This window comes from Cucurbita pepo, chromosome LG08, assembly GCF_002806865.2.
Source record: "Cucurbita pepo subsp. pepo cultivar mu-cu-16 chromosome LG08, ASM280686v2, whole genome shotgun sequence".
NCBI lineage: Eukaryota > Viridiplantae > Streptophyta > Magnoliopsida > Cucurbitales > Cucurbitaceae > Cucurbita > Cucurbita pepo.
The window spans coordinates 8365351-8385745 of record NC_036645.1 but is presented as its reverse complement, the minus strand read 5'-3'; the positions used below and the strand labels follow the sequence as shown (position 1 = coordinate 8385745).

The 20395-nt window shown below is 36.4% G+C and overlaps 4 protein-coding genes across 6 annotated transcripts; 2 read left to right on the top strand and 2 right to left on the bottom strand.

The window, feature by feature from the left end:
• Positions 1–273: 273 nt before the first annotated feature.
• Positions 274–6038, bottom strand: LOC111801023 (importin subunit alpha-9). Of its 2 annotated transcripts, XM_023684979.1 has the most exons (11): positions 5734–6038; positions 5218–5428; positions 4246–4399; positions 3800–3902; positions 3271–3455; positions 3095–3174; positions 2568–2718; positions 1877–1958; positions 1694–1752; positions 1295–1603; positions 274–772 (listed from the first exon to the last, which is right to left on the bottom strand). In XM_023684979.1, the coding sequence occupies exons 1-11, from the start codon at positions 5783–5785 to the stop codon at positions 608–610; spliced, it is 1551 nt and encodes a 516-aa protein (XP_023540747.1). In that variant the 5' UTR covers positions 5786–6038; the 3' UTR covers positions 274–607. The 2 variants fall into 2 exon arrangements, with proteins under 2 accessions (XP_023540747.1, XP_023540748.1); XM_023684980.1 differs by lacking the exons at positions 5218–5428; positions 5734–6038 and adding an exon at positions 4534–5181.
• A 940-nt stretch (positions 6039–6978) lies between these two features.
• Positions 6979–10142, top strand: LOC111801127 (lipid phosphate phosphatase gamma). Its single transcript, XM_023685112.1, has 2 exons — positions 6979–7867; positions 9828–10142. Exon 1 carries the CDS (start codon positions 7173–7175, stop codon positions 7839–7841), a length of 669 nt encoding a protein of 222 aa, XP_023540880.1. The 5' UTR covers positions 6979–7172; the 3' UTR covers positions 7842–7867; positions 9828–10142.
• A 931-nt stretch (positions 10143–11073) lies between these two features.
• LOC111799794 lies at positions 11074–17154 on the top strand. The gene is made up of 6 exons (XM_023683273.1): positions 11074–11537; positions 12128–12218; positions 12523–12703; positions 12828–13149; positions 13373–13478; positions 15766–17154. Exon 6 carries the CDS (start codon positions 15879–15881, stop codon positions 16929–16931), a length of 1053 nt encoding a protein of 350 aa, XP_023539041.1. The 5' UTR covers positions 11074–11537; positions 12128–12218; positions 12523–12703; positions 12828–13149; positions 13373–13478; positions 15766–15878; the 3' UTR covers positions 16932–17154.
• Positions 17155–18606: 1452 nt separating this feature from the next.
• Positions 18607–20061, bottom strand: LOC111800253 (DNA-binding protein S1FA-like). 2 transcript variants are annotated; one of them, XM_023683857.1, is made up of 2 exons: positions 19891–20061; positions 18607–19049 (listed from the first exon to the last, which is right to left on the bottom strand). In XM_023683857.1, the coding sequence occupies exons 1-2, from the start codon at positions 19909–19911 to the stop codon at positions 18834–18836; spliced, it is 237 nt and encodes a 78-aa protein (XP_023539625.1). In that variant the 5' UTR covers positions 19912–20061; the 3' UTR covers positions 18607–18833. The 2 variants fall into 2 exon arrangements, with proteins under 2 accessions (XP_023539625.1, XP_023539626.1); XM_023683858.1 differs by lacking the exon at positions 19891–20061 and adding an exon at positions 19466–19818.
• Between the last annotated feature and the right edge of the window lie 334 nt (positions 20062–20395).

The window sequence follows — 20395 nt, the reverse complement described above, 5'->3', positions numbered from 1 at the left end:
ACTTGTGAAATCCCGGGAGAACAAAACATTTCTTACAAGGGTGCGAAAATCTCTCTCATGTGGACACATTTGGGGACAATATCGACTAACAACGAACATTTTGTTATAAAACTTCTTAGTCTTGGTCAAAGATTTTTAGCTAATTGAATGATACCCTAATAATACTCGATGAGTTCAAAACTAATTTTGAGCTGAAAATTCGAAATAAATATAAATCCTAAAATTAAAAATTCAAATAGTATAGTTAAAATTTAACATACCTCACCCAAGAAGAATCCATAAACCATCGGTTCTATAACTTATTGTGAAAAAAGAAGAGTTCAATTGAGATGAAAAGGGACTTCAAAATCCCATGTCAACTACACACAATTTTGCAAACCATTTCCCTCCTAATAAACACTTTTCAACACATGCTCTGGCCAACCTCATCAGAAAACTTGCAAATAAAAAATGATGATATTACACAAAGCTCAATTCCATCTTCCTCCCTGGGATGATGGATTTCATAAAGTAGCTGATAGATGGAGCGAAAAGCGCTCGATAATGACCAAGTACGTAATTGTGATTATGAAAACAGTGAGCCTAAATCTTAAAAACCACAAATTGCCTACTCACCGAGACCGTAGTCCTCGCCGAAGTACATGTCGACCAGACGATTTGCCATATTTCTTAAGTCTTCGTTTTCATGAAACTGAAATCTCTCCATTGCTTCGATGCCATCCTCCCGCTCAACCAGCCTTGGGCCCTCCCCATTTGGCATGCCTCTTAATACCTTTGGATAGACAAGAAAATGCATGATCATTATGGAGTAGAACAAGGACTTTTCTAGAAGTCCTCTTCAATATTAACGCTGCCTTTGATAACTATTCGGTTTTTTAAAATCGTGTTCGTTTTCTCATCATTTTGGAAACTTTTTTTTTTTTCATTTTCAAAAACTTATGTAAAAAGTTCATAACCAAACAATAACAAAGAGGACTCAAATCTCTAACCACCTAGTCGAGGACACCAATTGAACGGACGCCACCAACTAGATGGATCTTAAGAGAATAGTAAGAAACACATATAAAAGAGACGAGCTATGGGGCCAAATGCTTCCCTTCTTTCCTAGCTCCGCCCCGAAGAGACGGTCAACGTCCTCAGTTTGAAGAAAAAGATGACATACAGGATTAAATTACGTGAGGGAAAGAAGAGATGCTTTGTAATTCTAACCCAGCAGAGCCCAACAATTGTGACAAATAACAAACGAGAAGAATACCAATTTGAACACTGTATATGAACAATCAGATATACTCACCAGCTCCAAGAATTGAAATCCTAGCCTTGCAGCCTCCGTGTCAGCAGATCTTACCAAGTCAATGAAACCCGGAAGGCATCCTTTGCCAACAAGAGAAACCAAGTTCTCAACAAGCAATTTTGGTTTTCCTTCTCCACTTTCATCAGGCGCAGCGCAGAGATTTCCCAGTACATATGCTACTTCCTTTCGTACATCAAATGGTGCGGATGAAAGAAGGCGTATTAACAAGGGTACTGCATCACTCATATATATCAATTGCTTGTGCTCCATCGAGCCCGCAGCAATGTTAGACAACACCCAAGATGCTTCCTGCACGTTACAGAAGGGGTTCAGATAAGAAACTCAAAAGTCCAGAAACTGTGCGGAGATGGTAATATTTTACGAAGTAGTGAAATATACCTTCTTCAAAACTCGGTGTTCGCTTTTCAAGCATTTTATCAGGACTTCTAAAACACTACCTGAAAAAAAATTTGTATTCTATTCAAATCTCACTAGTCACTATCATTATTTCCTCATTTGTTGTTCATTGGAGTCTGAGTATTGTGATACCCTCCTAGCAAGAGAAAAAAGTAAACCACTTGCCTGTAATTTCACGTCCAGGAATGAGAACATTACAAATTGTATGTGAATCCACAGCCAGAAGGTTGCCCAAACTTCGAAGCACCTATTTAAGACATCATTTTTCAGATAATCAAAAACCCACAAAATAATTGATCAAAAACATTGAATCGCTACAAAGAATATCCAACTAGAAGACAGTGTTAATGTATACTCTACACAGTGGATCTGAAAACAATAAGCAATTCAACTACAGCTTCGAAATCTTTTTCAGAAGAGGAAAACATAAGGAGGTATTCTCCTAGTAGCCATACCATGAAACATATGGAATCATTTATAAAGCTCTCATCAGGCAATTAACTTGATCCAGGCAAATTACATCATTTCTATGTTAAAGAAGAACCAAACGGAAAGGAAAACGTCTGCAACTATGTTACTTACATAATCAATAGAAATTATGACTCATTGATAATGGCCTNTTTTTTTTTTTTTTTTTTTTTTTTTTTTTTTTAAATTTAAAACTACAACCATAATTAATCAGGAAAGAAAAGCTTGAAAGGGGGAGTCGTGGACAACTCAAGTTAGGCCATTGAAAGAGAAAAGGAGATAACCAACACCTTCACGAAAGTACGTTAGGCATCTCGTGATAATGCACGGTAAATTAGCCTGTAATCAGAAAAGTGAATCTTAGAATACAGACATTGTTTGACATTACCGGAATAAGCAATTGCAAACTATTTGATGTTGATAATCTTTCTACAAGTAGTTGGAGAACCTCGCTCTTCACCAATATACTGGTAGCAACATTTGAGAGTGCTGAAAGATACACAATTACCCATGCAACTTCAGTTGCCAACTCATCATCCCTGCACTTTGTAATTTTGAATATAGTTAAAACCCTGTCCATCTAAACAATCTTAGAAATATTCCACAACAAAATAGCAGCAGTATTACCATTATATAAACAAGGTCTTGAGGACAGGATATCTTCTCTTGAGTTAGACAATTATAATGATTGCAAGGGAAATTTGCATGTTCCAAAATCTTATCTCTACCTAGGTTAGTGATAACTATCCTCCAGAAATGTAGATAACCATCGAAGATACAGTATCATTTTGCACAGAGACAGCTTAATGACAGAGAAAATAAGTCGAGATACATAAGAGGGACAAATCAATCATTATATTAAATCCATTTTTTTTATCAAAATATATGAACCCCCAAATTGATAGCTACACTTACGCTTTTCCCAAGTGTCTAATAATTGCATCCAACACCCCATCAATTTTAATGAGTTCTGTAGCAGCCCTGGAATCCGGTCCCTACATGAGAAAACAGAAGAGGACATAGTTCGTGAATGACCTCATGTAGTTGCGCACAGAGAAGGCTTGTAATGCTAGTAATAGAAAACAAAAAACCTTAATTAAGTTGGATAGTGCCCAAGCAGCTGTTTTAACAGATGAACCTTTGTTTGGAAACAGCATTCTTGCAAGTGGCAGTAAAGCTCCTTGAGAAAGCAGAATATTCCTTAACTCCATTTCTTCACCAGCAACATTTCCCAATGCCCATGCACACTGTTCTGCAACAAGCAGAGAACTTTTTTCTGCACAATAAAGTACAGTCAAAATGAAGCAAAGAATGAACCCAATTTTTCATAGCCTTGTAAATATTCAAAATTTTAAGAAACTACCTCGGCTACATTAAACTACACAAGCCAGTACAGACTAAGTCTGCCTGTTGCAGTTGGCCAACCAGTGATCAGATGCATATAACGGCAGGGCTAATAATCATACATAATAATGAGAACATACTTGCAGCACGTAATTGTAAGAGGAAGATTACAGTGAATCAAATAAACGGCTAATTTGAAAACCATAATTTGGAAACAAGATATGAGATGCCAGCTTTCATAAGAAGTAGGAAAAGAATATAATTGGTAATGTGAACCTCCAAGATGAGCAATGAGCAAGGGTAACGCTGGCAACAAAGATTTGGTCTCCTCAGGCCTCCCAGCTCCAATGTTCGTTAGGCACCAGGCTGCTTCAAGCAACTGCAGTGTAGAAGTAGAGTTTTTAAAAACAAATATTTGTCTACAAACAATCCGTTACTTTACAAGGCCAATAGAGATAATCCATGCAATCCATGCTGAATCGGCCATGTAAGTTCAACAGTCAATGAACATATATTCAACGACAATCAGATTCCAAAAACGACAATGACCACGTCCAGGATACACCAAGTAAAGAATCACTTATTCCATTTCCTTTTCAACTTGACATGATTGGACATAGCCTTGTGAGAAAACTATATCGAGCATAATGAGTTGGACCTATAGTGCACTTAACTCAAACCAATCAAAGCACAATCTTAGACAAGCACAAGCTATTTCTGACCTGCTCATCAGGGGAACCGAATGAAAGACACTGCACCAACAGAGATACTGCTCCTGCTTTAAGAGCGGCTTCAACTGGAGGGAATTCTGATCTTGACAACAGGCGTCTTAGCTCACGAAGGGCATGAATTCTCTTCTGCATTGCACCTTTTCCCCTACAATTCAAAAAATAGCAAGACCTTAAAACCAATTTTATCAACATTTTAATTCATCAGTCATTTAAATAACAGTAGTGGAGGATGGTTCATTTAAAAACCACAAACAGAATTAAGAAATGCTTATCACTTACTGCATTATTGTTCACCATAGGATCAAACCATCTCCCCTTCACCTAAAACAAAGGGGATGAAAACGATCCTCGATGCTGTCCATTTCAACCTTCAATAATTTCTCAAACCAACATTTTGCCTATCCAAATCTTTGACGGCTTATGGGACAATAAGAGGTTTTTGTACTATTCCTTAAGACAAATGAACAGCATGTGGAAGTAAGACAATATTTGATGTGCTTTTCACAATTCAGTTCATTCTTTCTATATCTGAGATTCCGGTCACGATTACAAATGATTCCCCATCTTGGTGCCCATTCCAAGTATTGAGGAACGAAACCGCACCCATCGCCTTCAAGGGATGGTATAAATACTTCAGTTTTGCTTTTAAACACGAGAACCCTCAGAAAAAGCTAGATAGTGGCCGTACTTGATTTAACTCTGGAGCAATAATCTAGTTAAGGTACGCACACAAACTAGATGGTTAATTACATTAATCCAATATCACCAAGTAGGTATGCGAAAATAAACTACTTAATAGCACCTCATGGCTCTCAAATTCTTCATCCTACAGCAATTCTTCCCACTGGATAGTTAAGATAGTTGTGGCATGACAGGTAACCCAAGTATGATTTTCAAATATGAAACATGAGAGAAATTTTTTTCCTAAATCTGGGGATAAAACAAAGGAAAAAACCAACGTACTGGTATGCAACTGCAGATTTTAGCTCGTCCACTGCTGAAGAAGTTTGAACTTCCAAAATTGACACCTCTTCGTCCATGATCATTTCATTTTCGACAGCAACATCACCAATCCCGATTCTACAGATACGCTTCGCACGCATCAACGATTCTCTTCTTTCCTTCCCCACTGTAAGCGCATGCTGCCGTCTTCGATGAGCCGCAACATTCCCAACTGATAACAGAATATAAATGCATTCTCAGCATTAGTTACGAACAAAGTTCTTCAAAATCAAAAACCATCTCCTACTGGACTGATTCTTTATGGATTATATATAAATTAACTTCTAATCTCCTCTTTCTTTACTAATCATCCAAAAAGCAAACTAACATATCAAACGCAACAGCACTAAATTCAGTCGGCGGAAACAGCATCACTAATCTTCTTCACATTCGAACTCATAGCAGCAAAAAATCAATATGAATTCAAATATAGCAATCAATCCTTAAAAAGATAGCCAATAGAGTAAAATAACGTACCTGAAGACTTGATTGGATCTCTTCTCGCAGAAGCCAAGCACTCGTCAGCCATTGAAGGGATGAATTTCCAGAGCAGAACTAACAAATGGATTGGAACTTTATCGAACTGTGACGCAATAGTAAATGTCCGAATGGAATTTTCGCAGGCCAAGTACCAAATGTCGCCGCCGCTATTTATTTGCTTTTGCAAATTGCCGAAATTATAAATGTTTCCCCAGAAGATTTGTTATTTACCTTGTTTTGCCATAGCAACTTTCAGATTCACAGTTTTATCCATTTTTTCCCTTTTTTTCTTCCTCTTTACTAAATTGCAAAATGCTCCCTCCGGTTTTTAAACGTCAAATATAGGGCAAAAAAATTGCAAAAATAGCCCAAAGTTCTTATATTCGCATTTTTAGACCTTGTAATTACACCGACTTTTTTGTTTTTTTTTTTTTAATTAAATTTATAAATATTTATTATACCTATGAATTTTTCTTTTTTCTTTATTTACTTTTTACAATTTTAAAATTAAAATATATTTTTAAAATTTTAGTAAAAAAAATAAAATAGTTATTAAACCGTACATAAACTTTCAATTTTTAATTTGGATGAACACGACTCATGAACACGACTCTCCAGAATGTATGATATTGTCCAGTTTGAGCATAATCTCATGGCTTCCCCAAAAGGTCTCATATAGAGTTGGTATTCCTCACTTATAAACTCATGATCATTCCTTAAATTATACTATATTTGAAAATGTTATTCAATAATGTTTTTAAAACAACCATCACATATTATTACAGGTTTTCCTCACTTATAAACTCATGATCATTCCTTAAATTATACTATATTTGAAAATGTTATTCAATAACAACGTGCTTTTAAAACAACCATCACATATTATTACAGGTTATGGCTGGACTATATTTATATTTATAAAATATGGTTCAATGTCACGTCCTACTTTTATTATAAAGAGTAAAAAGTCAAATCTTAAATAATAGAGACATATTATAAATATATATTTTAATTTATTTTATACACTAAATTAATAAAAATATCCAAATATTTTTTACTTTAAAAATATTATTTTTGTTAGTTTTTTAATAAAAAATATTAACACGAACTATTTAAAAAATAGCCCGAAAATTTTAAAAGTTTTTGTGAAATTAAAAAAAAAAAAAATCAATGATATAATAAATTTTTTTAGTGAAAATTCAAGTACTCTTGAAAACAAAGTAATGGATATGATTGAGATAAAGATTATTATAATTTTGGTAGATTTTCATTTCGGTCGTAGTTTCTTTCTCCATCCAGGACTTCAATTTTTCATCTCAATTTCGCACTTTGATTCTCTGTCGTGAACAATCTTCTGATCAAATCACTCCGATTTTACTCAGATCTCGCGTATTAACCTCTGATTCCATCTTGAAGTTTAGCCATATTCCATTTCCATGGCGACTGCACCACTTAAGGCGGTGTCCTTAACGCATGTCCGGTACCAGAGGGGAGATCAGCTCGGCCATTTCTTGGCTTGGGTATCGTTAGTCCCTGTTTTCATCAGCCTCGGTGGATTTCTCTCTCACTTCATCTTCCGCCGCGAATTACAGGGTATGTTCTTCGCGCTAGGGCTCCTAATCTCTCAATTCATCAATGAGTTCATCAAGACGTCTGTTCAGCAAGCTCGCCCTGAGACTTGTGCGTTATTGGAAATGTGTGATTCGCATGGTTGGCCTTCTAGTCACTCTCAGTATATGTTTTTCTTCGCTATATACTTCACTTTATTGTCGTATAAAGGAATTGGACTATGGGGGACTGAGAGCAAGTGGATAATGAACCTACTGGCTTGGTCTCTGGCTCTCTTGACGATGTATTCGAGGGTGTATTTGGGATACCATAGTGTTGCGCAGGTTTTTGCTGGTGCTACGCTCGGAATGTTCCTTGGAGCTCTGTGGTTCTGGGTTGTAAATTCTGTGCTTTTCTGCTACTTCCCGGCGATTGAGGAGAGCCAGTTTGGCAGGAAGTTTTACATCAAGGACACTTCTCACATAAGCAATGTTTTGAAATTTGAGTATGATAATGCAAGAGCTGCTAGAGAAAAGTTGGATTGTAAGTGCGATTGATCGAGTGGGATCTGATATGTGAGAAGGTATATCTTTCAATCTTAGAGTAATATAAATTGAAAATTGTGCTTTAACTTCACATTGCCTAATCGGGCATGCTTTGTTTTGCTCATTGATTTTATAATGATCATTGTAACCACTAGCTGCTGAATATTCATTGGTTTTGTTATGACAAAAACTTTACTTTGATCAGATATTGAATGTTTTATGGTATCAATTCTTTTAGAGAATGTTTGAAGGTGATATCATAGGAGATTAAGAAGCAATTGTCTTTGTAGTGGACATAGCATTTTGTGAAATCTCTGCTAGCCCGAAAGGTTGTTTTACTTGCCGTTGTGGGAATTTGAAGTGTCACTTTTTTCTGCATGCACTTCTTGAAGTTATAAAGATTCCCTCCAGTCCGTTCCCGGTTTGGGTTAGGAGAACATCGGAGCGATTGCCTTTGCGGATCCAAACGCGCTCACAAGGCGCACAATAAAAATAAGACTGATAGAGATTTCGTAAGGTACCATTTGAGCTGCAAATCGTAATGCTCCTAGTGCTTAGTAAGCTAGGCCAAGGCCCCTTCAAAAGCGGACGAGATTATTAGAGAAAGGGGAGAAAGGTTTTTCACGTGCTTACTAGGGTTGACAGCTAAATTCAGTATTCCCAACCCCGTGAGATAAGAAAGTTGTGGAGTGCATAAGCCCCGATAGGGAGAGGAGCTACTTTCTTGTGGTAGTCATTTAGCCAAATTTGTTTCAATAACCAAATAGCGTCGAAGTTAGCTTTTGAAATGCATTTTCCTAATTTTTTGGATCTCATTTTTCCATTTATTTTACACTCTTATATAACCCGATCATTCATCCAAGCTGGATTTCTTATGTTATCTATAAGGTTAAATTATTTATATATTTTGATGGGTGTAAGAATCTGAGAGAGAATATATAGTTCTCAATCTGTCCTCGATTTCTAGTTCTCTGGTTAGCTTGTTGTCTCTTATCTTCGTTCTTGTATCAAGGATTTGAGAGTACAGTTTGATGTTCCTTCTTGTTACTGGTTGTTGAGCTTTGAGGCATGCTAATATGCCAATTTGAATTAGAAAGTCACTAGATAGATAGCGATGGTTAGAATAAACTGTGATAACATGGATTCCGGTTCCTTGCAACCGATGGCGGCTATCTTCTTAGGAAGTTCTTTTAGGCGTTCAATAACACATGAGGTGCAAGAATTTGAGATTTTGAGGTCTTGATCAAGAGTATATGTCTTAACCAATTAAGTTATGTTTAGGTTGGTAGAAAGATAAGAAGTTGCATGAACCCGTTACTCTATTGCAAAGATATACCAAAAGGAAAAGCTTCTCGAGTTTTGAGTTCTGGCACAGCTTGCTTATTTATGATACCCATATCTCATACTAGGTGGAATAGATTATGTTGTCCATCTTCATTGAAGATTGTTTGGGTAGTGTTGAAGAAAAATCCAGCTGATAGTAAAGTCAAACAGTGTGGCTGAAGAAACTGTAACGACCTAGATCACCGCTAGCAGATATTGTCCTCTTTGGGCTTTCCCTTTCGGGCTTCTCCCCAAGGCTTTAAAACGCGTATGCTACGGGAAGGTTTCCACACCCTTAAAAATGGTGGTTTGTTCTCTTCCCCAACCAATGTGGGACATCATAGAAACATTATCTGGTATACATGTCTCGCTTTTCTTTTTCCATTCCCTTGTAATTGTATCAAATCATGGGAGATTTTGCTTCGATCTAAACTTGTCGAAATCTGTTTGGCTCTCGTGGCAGCCATCCCGGATAGCCAGCAATGCAGGATATAAGTACTTTCCATGTCAAATATGTAGGATAAGGAAACAATTTCCTAACCTTAGTCGAGATATGCGCAAGCTAATTCGAACACCTATAGGAATCGTGTTCTACTTATCAATGGCTGCAATTTTTGAGCTGCTATCTCAGTTTCTGGTAAATTTATTGGGTTTGTATCTTTGATTTTGTTTCAGGAGAGCCAAGAATGCTGTTGAAAATGTTGTTTCAGGAGAACCAGGTTATGATATATGAAAACACCCAAAGAAACCAGCTTTGCAAAGGGATCAATTCACCATTGCAGATTACTGAAGAGACTTTACTTACTGGCTGCAGTGATATTTCTGCTCATAGACAGCCTTAATTAGGTATAAACATTGATCATTTAATACTTCAATTTATAAACATAGTTTGAAATGTTTTATTAAGGTACCTGCACAGTTTTTCATTTATTTGGGTACAGAGGATCTTCTCTACTAAAATATACTAAAATAGACCTAATTTTAAATCTCCTTCTGGATTGAATATGCTATGTCTTTGTTTCTTAGTTCTCATTAGGATACTTTCCTTTCGGCCAACCGGCTTAGTCGCCTTAGCCAGTGATCCATACACAGTCGATCCGTTCGTTTCTGGTCCGATCAATAAGCAGCTTTGCCTTTTGCAGATCAAATACTAGAATTTGATATTTCTAAGCGTAAATCGATAGCATAAACTTAGCATTTGATAAAACTTTCGTAAATAGTCCTTATGGCTTGGTAGATAATATTTTTCATCTAACTATAATGATTAAATTATAACTTTCCCAAAACTAAAAGGACCGAGTTTATAATTTAACCTAATATTTATAAGCTTAATTAGATGATTATTGAGTGAGGTTTATGTGTATTGGGGTTTTGGTTTTTTTTTTTCTTTTTTTCTCATCTGAAAAAAAATTATTTTTGAAATTCTAAACTAGTTAGAAAAAAAAAAAAAACATAAAAAATACCCTTTAACCATATTTCTAATTTTAAAAAAAAAAGTTTCAACAATGTCGAGAAATTTAAAAATCGCTACTTTCATAGTTAGGAAGTGAACTGTTTGTTCGTTAATCGAATCAAATTATATAATAAATTATCATTCTTTATGAGAGGTATAAATTTAATTTCTATGATTTGAGGGAAGTTATATGATTTAACAAAGCTTATGATAAAATATGATTCTTATGGGCTATTTAGGGACCAATTTTAATAAATCAAAATTAATGAACTAAATTAAAACTTTGGTTAAAACCAAACTATAAACTCGTTACACTCAATTTAGGCCCAAATAATTGGGCCATACGAAGTGACCGAGCCCATACAATGGCCCACGAAATTGAAAATGAAAATTTTAATTTTGATGTATCCCATCGTGGGGATGGCGCTTTAAAGCGGGAAGCGTGACACAGTCCTCTGAAAGCTCTTTCCAAATCAGTTCGATGAAGTGTCGCGGTGGCTCTGACCATCAACGGCGGCGCTCCACCACACCAGCAACCATTTCTTCGAAATCATCCTCTCTCTCTTTCTCTTCAACTCTGCGGTTCTATTTTTACTTTTCGATTTCGATATGGCAGGTGCTTCTGGCGGCGGCAGTGGCAGGATCAACCGGACTGGTCGCAAAGCGCATTTTGGTGCCCGGTGTAAACTCTGATGAAACTACAGAAGAACCGAAGAAATGTGATGAGAGTTGCGGAGATCGAGAGGAATCTGAAGGCATTACGGAAGAAAACAAGGAGTCGGAGCTGTGGGTAAATATGTTGAAGTGCGGAATTGTGGTAGACATTTGGCGATGGAGCCAAAAAAGAGTTCGGAGAGGTTTTCTGTTTGTTTGAAGAAGAGGGAACTAGTAAGAACTAGGCACTGCCAAGTGTGAATCCTGCCATTCCAAAGGTAAGATGATCATGATCATTTGACTTAAAACTATTTTATTTCTGTTCAGTTCCTGAGTAAGAATAGTGCCAATAGAACTATTTCAAGTTTCAACTGCTAATGATCCTCCTGATTATCTTATGTTCAAGATCATATGGTGATATAGAACATAAATAGTGTACTGATTGATAACCGAGTTATCAAAACATGGTTAAGTAAGGGGGTTATCTTCGTTTTGAGCGATCATTTAATACAGAAATGCATAATTATAATTCCACTTAGTTCTTGGCTTACACCACGAGTTCGCGATTGTTTCTAATCTTCAACGTTACTTGATTCTAAAATAACTCTTTGCTTGTTGTTTGTCGAGCTAATTCGGTGAAAAACAAGGAGCTATGTCTTTTTGTTGCAATCTTTAATGGGCAGGGAACTGCATACGTTGGAGTTCTTATGAACAACTACTTAGTTATGCAACCTATGTTCTTGCAGTGCATTCTTCTTGGTTTTTTGGTTTAATTTTATAATTAGGACGTGGGTCTCCTCTGGTTGCTTCATGTTGATTACCCATCCCACTAATCTTTGAATGCTTCACCCGCCCCACTGTTTTTCAGGAGACTTAGCCCACCCAGGCCAGCTCCAAAGGACCAAGAATTTAACCCTGGACTCCGAACATTCCTAACCCAAGCCTAAGGCACCCCCTTGGTATGTTCTACAGTGTATTTAGAATGGGAACTTGCAGTATTTACCTTCAATGTCTTGTAGGAATGTCTAATTTCTGGTTACATGCTCACATTCTTTTAAGTTTTCATGGTGCACACCTTTTCCCTTCTGTTGCATTAATGTTTCAACTAATCCCATCTCCATTGTAATGGTGGATGAATAATTTGAAACACAGGAACTATAGAAGTTCAGAATTTTCAAGCAGATCTTGGTTCATAACTGATAGAACGATTTGCAATTAGTGTTAATTTGATTTAGTTGGTATTTTGCCTTCCAAGTATTGCAGGTCAAGGTTTTATCTAGTGAATTACATGCTTATCTATAGCATGGAGCTGTACCAGCTGAACTGGATCAGAAACTGCCATTTGCTTATTGAACCGCAGGAGAGTCAAATTGTCGAGCTGGAATCTGAACTGCATGGTGCCCAAAGCGGACTTCATTCTTAGTAATCATGAACCTTCACAATGGTATGATATTGTCGACTTTGAGCATAAGTTCTCATGGCTTTGCTTTTAGTTTCCCTAAAAGTCCTCGTACCAATAGAGATGTATTCTTTACTTATAAATTCATAATCCATGATCATCCTCGTAGGTAGTCGATGTGGGACTCCCCACCAACAATCTTCCCCTTGAACAAAGTATACACTATAGAGCTTGCGCTAAGACATATGGATTCCTCGAATAGCCTTCTCTTAATTGAGCCTCGACTCCTTTCTCCGGAGTCCTCAAACAAAGTACACCCTTTGTTTGACGTTGAGTCACTTTTTGACTACGCCTTCAAGACTCATAATTTCTTTGTTCGACAGTTGAGATTATTCCAATAGAGATCGTACTCGAGCATATGAGATATAGAGCACTTGACTGAATGATTCTCTGTTGAGTTTGATAGCCTCACCAGGATGGAAGCCAGCAATGTAAGTTGGACCTTTTTGTGTTCTTGTCGGCAGGATGAAACTACTAGCTTAGTCCGAAGCCCCATCTCTTTGGTGGGGTTTGGAAACGAAGAGGAAGTGGGTCTTCTCCAATCCTTAAAATAATATAATAAGACTACTGGTGATTGATGCTGCTCTGATTTCAAGTGTTTTGCACTCTCTTTATATGATTTGACTGTATTGGCATTTCGCTTTGTCGAGGTAGAAGCTGCCATGCTGGAGGAGACACCGACATGCTGTGCTGGAATTTTATTGACACGTGTACCCGCTTACTCTCTAGAAGCAAGAATTTCTTCTTGACGTGTACAAAGGTATGTTTTTTTCTGCTAAAAGTTGCTTATTGTCTACTTTATTACAATTTTCTTTCATATTATTCATATTGTCTTCTGGTTTATTTATTTTTAGTTTATTATTTTATTTAATACGATCTAAATAACTAAAAAAATTACCAAACACTAAAATAGAATTAGAAAAATAGCAATTTAGTCGTGTATTTTGGCTTTATTCTACTTTAGCCCCTATATTTTCAAAAAGTCTTAAAATTAGTTCGTTTGGATTTATTTATTTTAATCAAAATTAGTTGAATAAAAAGACGTTTATTGAAGTATAAGGATTGAAATGAAATAAAACAAAATATAGGACTAAAATGATATTTGAATGTTTATTTATTTATGATAGGCAGCATGTGGTATTAAAAATGGTTACCATCCACCATGTGGTTTGGTTGATGTAAAAACCATTGAATTTCATTTAATTTAGAATTAATTTCAATAAAATAGGTTCATGTGGCTTGTTTATGCTACATGTGTCACATGATATACAAAAAAGAAAAAAATTACAGAAGGGTATAATGGTCAAATTTAGTTATCTCATAGATGTCTCAAACCATTCTTTTATTTTTTAATAATACTGATTTTTTAAACGTAAAAGATGCTTAACAAAAAGGTTAAAAAACTTAGAAGTCAAGGAAAGAAAGAGAAGAAAACATTATATATATATATATATATTACCCTATACCTTTTCTTAGAGAAGTTACTTTTGGGGATAAAAAAGTAAAAAAGGTTAAAAAGAAAATAACTTTTACCCTACGTAGTTGAACTTTCACCCGTAAGCTTCGTATTTGACGCCCTAAATCGTCCATTTTAAGACTAAGTTTTAGGTGAATAAATCACAATTATTGGTAGAGCATTCAAACCACCCCCACCCTAAAACAAACAAAAAAAGCTTCTACTTTTATAGGGGAATGTTTGATTTTTTTATTTATTTATGTTTTTATATCTTAATTTATTCATTATAATTATCCTGCTTCATTTTTTTTTTTTTTTGGATAATTTTATATTTAAAGTGTTTACTCAAAAGACTTTAACTTTTTAAAGATTTTTTTATTGTATTTTTAGAGTATTAACTATTTCGGTTGGTGTTTTTGAGTTCTTTATTCAACAAAATTTAAGAGTACATTTGATATGACATTTACAACATGCGATCTCATATGACATTATCCTACTCATTCTTATTAAGTTCAGCCTTGATAATAGTAGGCAGCAATACTGGATTGACAATCTACAACATAGGTTATCGAAAGGATCTCGGAGACCCACCAAAGCATAAAAGCCAGAATCTTTCAAAAAATGGATTCTATCCATTTCTCCAGAAAAATGTATATCTCCTGAAAATATTTTGAGTTCAATCCTTTGTTTTTTCTTTTCTCATCCGCTCTTAAATGGTATTACCCTGTTAGGAATCACGACTCTCCGCAATGGTATCTTTACCCTGTTAGGAATCAAGATTCTCCACAATTGTATGATATTGTCCACTTTGATCATAAGCTCTCATGATTTTGCTTTGGACTTTTCCAAAATACCTCGTACCAATAGAGATAGTATTTTTCACTTATAAACCCATGATCTCTGACTAAATTAACCAATCTAACTCACTCCCAATTATCCTTAACTCCCAATTATCCTTAACATCCTCAACAATATGAAAATGTTGAGAAAGTGGGAAGATTTAGGAGAGAAATGATGATGAAAAAGGGAGAAATGGGTTGAATCAAAATTGAATGAATGAATGGATGAGGTGAAATGATTACGAAGTTGAGTAAAGAAGTGGGAAAAGCTTCTCCCATTTTTTCAAACCAAATCAGGCATATTTTCTTTATTATTTTATTACCTTTTTTTTCTAATATTATGGGTAATTTTGTATGACTTTTTCGATTTTTTAAAAAATAAAATATATACCGTTTTTATTTTAAAAAAAATATGTAAAAGGAAATTCAACCTTAGCCCTGAAAGGGCTACTAGATAGATACCCTTTTTCATTTAAAAAAGAAATATTTAATAGGTGGCTTGGCTACTTTATGAATATTAAAAATAAATAAATTAAACCCACTTGAAATTACCCAAATAACCCCTACAGACAAAAACCTTCCAAACCTTATAATATACAAAAATCTCTGCACTCGATTCACCATCCGTGCACGCACTCATATAAATATTCACACAAAACAAATATTTCCCCACAAAAAGAAAATAAATAAATAATGAAAAACCCATAAATTTCCTGAGCGCAACGAAGCCTTCTCAGTTCTAACTCTACCAGTGAAGAACTCTGCCGGGAACCTCCCATTTGCTCGGCGCCGACTGCGGTGAGAGGAACCAAAAGAAAGCTCTGGAGAAGAATTTGTGAGAGGAGGAGGACGAGGGTTTTTGAAAATGAAGCCATCGGCGAAGCCGATATCTAGTCCGGGCCGGACGGAGAAATTCCCGCCGCCATTGATGAGGTTTTTGAGGAGCAATGTGGGAAGCAAAAGCAGAGGAAGGCGTTCGAGTCCGATGATGTTCATGAGGAAGAAGAACAACGCCCATGAAACCCAAGAGCCTTCTTCCCCTAAAGTCACTTGTATTGGCCAAGTCCGAGTTCGCCGCTCCTCTACGCGCCGCCGCAAACGTCGATGTGCCTCCACGCGCCGCCGTTGCTGCTGGTTCCGTGCTGCCCTGTTTTGTCCCTGGTTTCGAAGAAAAAATAAACCCAATTCTTATCCGATTTTCCAGAGATGGGTCTCGTTTTTCCAAGGTGGGTTCCGTCGAAAACCCAAAATTAAAATAGATTCGCCGCCGCCGCCGCCGCCGCCGCGTGAAACTCCCTTCTACGGCAGAGCTGAAATTTCAAACCCAATTACCCAAGTTGCCGCCGCCGTCCACGACGATGATGAAGAAGCAACAGCCAAAGCTTTTATTCCTTCTAATTCTTCGCCACCCAAAAATGCATTGTTACTAACAAGATGCAGATCTGCTCCATATCGATCGACATCATTAGCGAGTAGATTCTGGGGCTCTCCTCTGAGAAACGACGAAAATATGAAAGAAGAAGAAGAAGAAGAAGAAGAAGAAGACGAGGAACATAGCACAAAGCCCAACAATGGCGGAAAAGCAGTCGAGACTGAGAAACCCACATCCCAAAGAGCCTCAGTTTCGGATCAAGATCCAAGCGGGGGCTTAGAATTCGAGGAAGACGAGGAATTTGTGCAGAACATAGAGAATTCCACCACAGAAAGAATCACCAAATCCGCCATTATCGAACGAGAAAAAGCAGGGGATGATGAAGATGGGCTTGGAAGTTCATCCCGGCCATTAATTTTGACACGTTGCAAATCAGAACCGTCGAGAACGGCGGAGAAGATGAACCCAGAAATTGGATTCTGGAAAAAGAGAAGGCTGGGGATTCCTGATTCATGCTTACCAAACACAATTCATGATATACAGTAAGTGTTCCCTTTTTCTTTTTTTCTTTTTTTCTTTTTTATTTATAGAAAAACATGAATATTGATATATATATTTTTTGGTTCTTCTGTAAATCTTGTGGTTTATGAACAATCTTTGAACTGTTAATGGGTTTGGTTTTAGTTCAGTTTAGTGGTTCTTTCAATTTGTGAAGACAGTTGGAGGAGTGATGGGAAGTGAGGGAATTTAAATAAAGCATCTTTGGATACTCTCTGACTCTGTTCTTTATTATTTATAAGAAAATATTTATTACATTTTTCATTAGTTTCCTTCACATGTCCTGTCTCATTATATACTTTCTTTCCTCTTTCTTCTTCTTCACTCCTTCCTCTATTTTTCACCACTCCAATTTTGTTGGGTGAATCATATGAACAGATCTCAAATTCGTCCATGAACATGTCCTTCAAATTTGTCCATGAACATGTCCAAACATTCTCGTTTCGTGATGTTTAATGGGATAGAATTAGTGTAAGAGCCCAAGTCCGTTATGTATCGCTGTCGGTCTCACAATTTTCAAACATGTTCGTTAGAGAGAGATTTCCACACCCTTGTACACTCTAATACTTGTACACTGCATGTGTCTTAACTCTAATACCATTTTGTAATAAAAGTTCATTACTAAAAGATATTGTGTCTAACTCTAATACCATTTTGTAATAAAAGTTCATTACTAAAAGATATTGTCTACTTTACTTTGGCCTGTTACGTATCATCAGGTTCACGGTTTTAAAATGCGTCTGCTAGTAGGTTTCCACACAGAAATATTTCCTTTCATTCCCCTCTTCGGTTGATGGGGGTCTTGCAATTAGTGATGAAACTTAAAAACAGAACCCACGTTAAGANAAAAAAAAAAAAAAAAAAAAAAAAAAAAAAAAAAACCAAATATATCCTATTCAATAATAGGCCTTTTAACTATTTGAACGTGCTCATATTGAATTGATAGGGTGTAAACGACAATGACAACATATGCATAAAACAAATACTTGTCCCCCATCTACCATAGGAGCAAAAACAAATGCGCATAACCTAATTTCAAAAGAGTCGAGTCAGGTACTGTGCCTTTACCACAAGCAATGTTAAAGCAAAAAATGGGGTGCTTTATTGCCCAATATCAAAAGCCACTGACTTACTTGCCTGCGGGAGTATAGTAAAGCAAGCAACTGAGCTAGCAGCCAACATGACAAAACAGTAAAAGTCTAAAAGCAGTGTGTTTTTATATCAGCAGAGCATTCGAAATTATGTTGATGGAGACTTGAAAACAATGAATCCCACAAAAAACACACAAGGGGGGGCAACATGACTTGCTTCAGTAAAAGGTAAGCTTTTCTGTGCTTCAATGGTCTCTAGTGTTCCACGTGATTCAAATAAGTGGTAGTAATGGCCCCTTGAGGAACATGTCTCTTCCTTAGTTGACTACATGTTCCTTGTGACAAATTTATGAGTGTCTTCCTGTTCAAAAGAGTGTGTTCTAATCTTCTAAACAGAGAGTTACACAAATCCATCACTCAACCCTATAGAGACTCTACAATCTAACCCCACCATTTATTGCAAGATTCAAAGGCAGAAAAAGAAAAGATTCTAACAGTAAAAAGGACTGAGTTAAGGCTGTTTAAAGATGGAGAAACAGAAATCTTTCTGGTGCGTACCAAAAAAAGGAGAATAAGCAGAAAAGAACCAATGGAACCTTGAGAAAAGAGCCCATGTAATGTAATATGAGTTAGAAACTCACAATCAAGATCAATTCCTGAAGAGTTAAGAGACAGCAAATAAAAGAAATAAACAACTGTAAGAACTTTCTAGGCAGTCTATGTATGAAAATTGTGGGGAAAATCAAACCGTTCTAAGAAGGAAACCTCGGGAAGTTAAACACTTGGTCATTTTTTTCTTTTACTCTCCAGGTGCAGACACTCCTTGCTTCAGTCTTTCCCTCTTCATTTTCTTTTTAGAAACTGGCTTCTTCTTCTTGGGAGGGAGATTCTTCTGTGCATACAAGTAAAGTGCATAGTTCCCTATGAGGAAAATCAGCAGCAACCCACCAACAAGAAGAAGTACCATTAGCCCTGGATTGAATCCTTTTGCTGCAACATCGTTCATCACATTTCCCTGTTTACTTACAGAACAACAGTTAATACACCATCACAATGAGCCACAAAATTGAAGTTGATTCTTCAATGAACAAAACCCACCATTTCATATTTTCCTTGAGTAATGGATGATCTAATTATGCATAGATTTCATGAAGGCATTACTAATTAGACGCTTTCAGAAATGGAGATCCACTTTTATTAATGAGAAATTACCATTCGAGAACTAATAACAGGCAATTCTGTTCAAATTTATCTTAATTCAAAACTAGGGCATACACCAAATTGGCTTCTCTTCATCAGATTTCTTAAACCTGGCCCTGTTCGATCTTAAACTATTTCTCCATAAAACAAATAGTAGATTCAAATGCTAAACAAGCTTTAATGATGAACGCATATATAACAGAACAGTCTGATTACACATTCACAACCTACCGGCTCGAAATTCCCCAATTTGAAACGACAATTTGTCCGCACGATTCATCTTTCCCTAAAATTTCCCCCAAAAGACAAATTCCACACCAAAAACCAAGATTTACAGGTCCTACAATGCGTGTGCCAAACAATCAGAAGCTCAATTTTCCTCCCATAGAATTCCAGCCAAAAAGAAAACCAAAACAAAATTCCGATCCAAACCAGCACTCGCTAATCAAATCACCGCCCAACCAGATGAAATCAAGCTTTCAGAAAAGAAGAAAAGACGATTCTAAACACACACAGATAGATCCAGACAATAAAATTGAAGGAAAAAGGCATTCGAATAAAAAAAAAAAAAAAAAAAAAAGGAATCCAAAACGGACAAATCGTGAAATTGAACGCAAAAAGCAAGAAACTAAGCGGGATTCCTTCGACAATCGTACCTTACCATTGGCTGACGCCATGACTACGACTCAGAGCTGGCTAGATCGGCCAGCAAGAAGATCCCGAATATACGAAATTGGATCGAATTGGCGGTGCAGCGTTGACGGAGAAATGTCAGCAAAAAAAAGGGTAAGATTTCATATAAATCGGCGATTTGGTCCATCTCAGTCCCGCGCTTTCTATGGGCCGCTCTTTTCATCGTAATGGGCTCATGTACGCTCGTCGTATATTATTATTATTATTAAATAAATATATTTTTTTTAAAATTTAAAATATTCAGGTTATAAAATTTGCTACCGACCACGTGGGCTTGCACCAATAATTTCCCCAAGGCCCAATTCCCCTACCCTTTGGGCCTTATAACAAGCCCAATAACATTTAAGGCCCAACGTTTGGAATCCGTTCAAACCCAAATAGCTATATAATAAAATAAAATAAATAATTTTATTTTTTCTTGATTTAAATAAATTCTTATATAAATCCAAAGTCCTCCAACAACTAAAA

Excerpts from the sequence above, each read along its gene's own strand:
- LOC111801023 (XM_023684979.1), bottom strand. The coding sequence starts at position 5,785 with ATGGCTGACGAGTGCTTGGCTTCTGCGAGAAGAGATCCAATCAAGTCT. Across the intron at positions 3,903-4,245 it reads TCGGTTCCCCTGATGAGCAG|TTGCTTGAAGCAGCCTGGTG; the intron begins GTCAGAAATAGC and ends TCTACACTGCAG. Across the intron at positions 773-1,294 it reads GATTTCAATTCTTGGAGCTG|GTATTAAGAGGCATGCCAAA; the intron begins GTGAGTATATCT and ends GTCTATCCAAAG.
- LOC111801127 (XM_023685112.1), top strand. The coding sequence starts at position 7,173 with ATGGCGACTGCACCACTTAAGGCGGTGTCCTTAACGCATGTCCGGTAC.
- LOC111799794 (XM_023683273.1), top strand. The coding sequence starts at position 15,879 with ATGAAGCCATCGGCGAAGCCGATATCTAGTCCGGGCCGGACGGAGAAA.
- LOC111800253 (XM_023683857.1), bottom strand. The coding sequence starts at position 19,911 with ATGGCGTCAGCCAATGGTAAG. Across the intron at positions 19,050-19,890 it reads TGGCGTCAGCCAATGGTAAG|GGAAATGTGATGAACGATGT; the intron begins GTACGATTGTCG and ends GTAAGTAAACAG.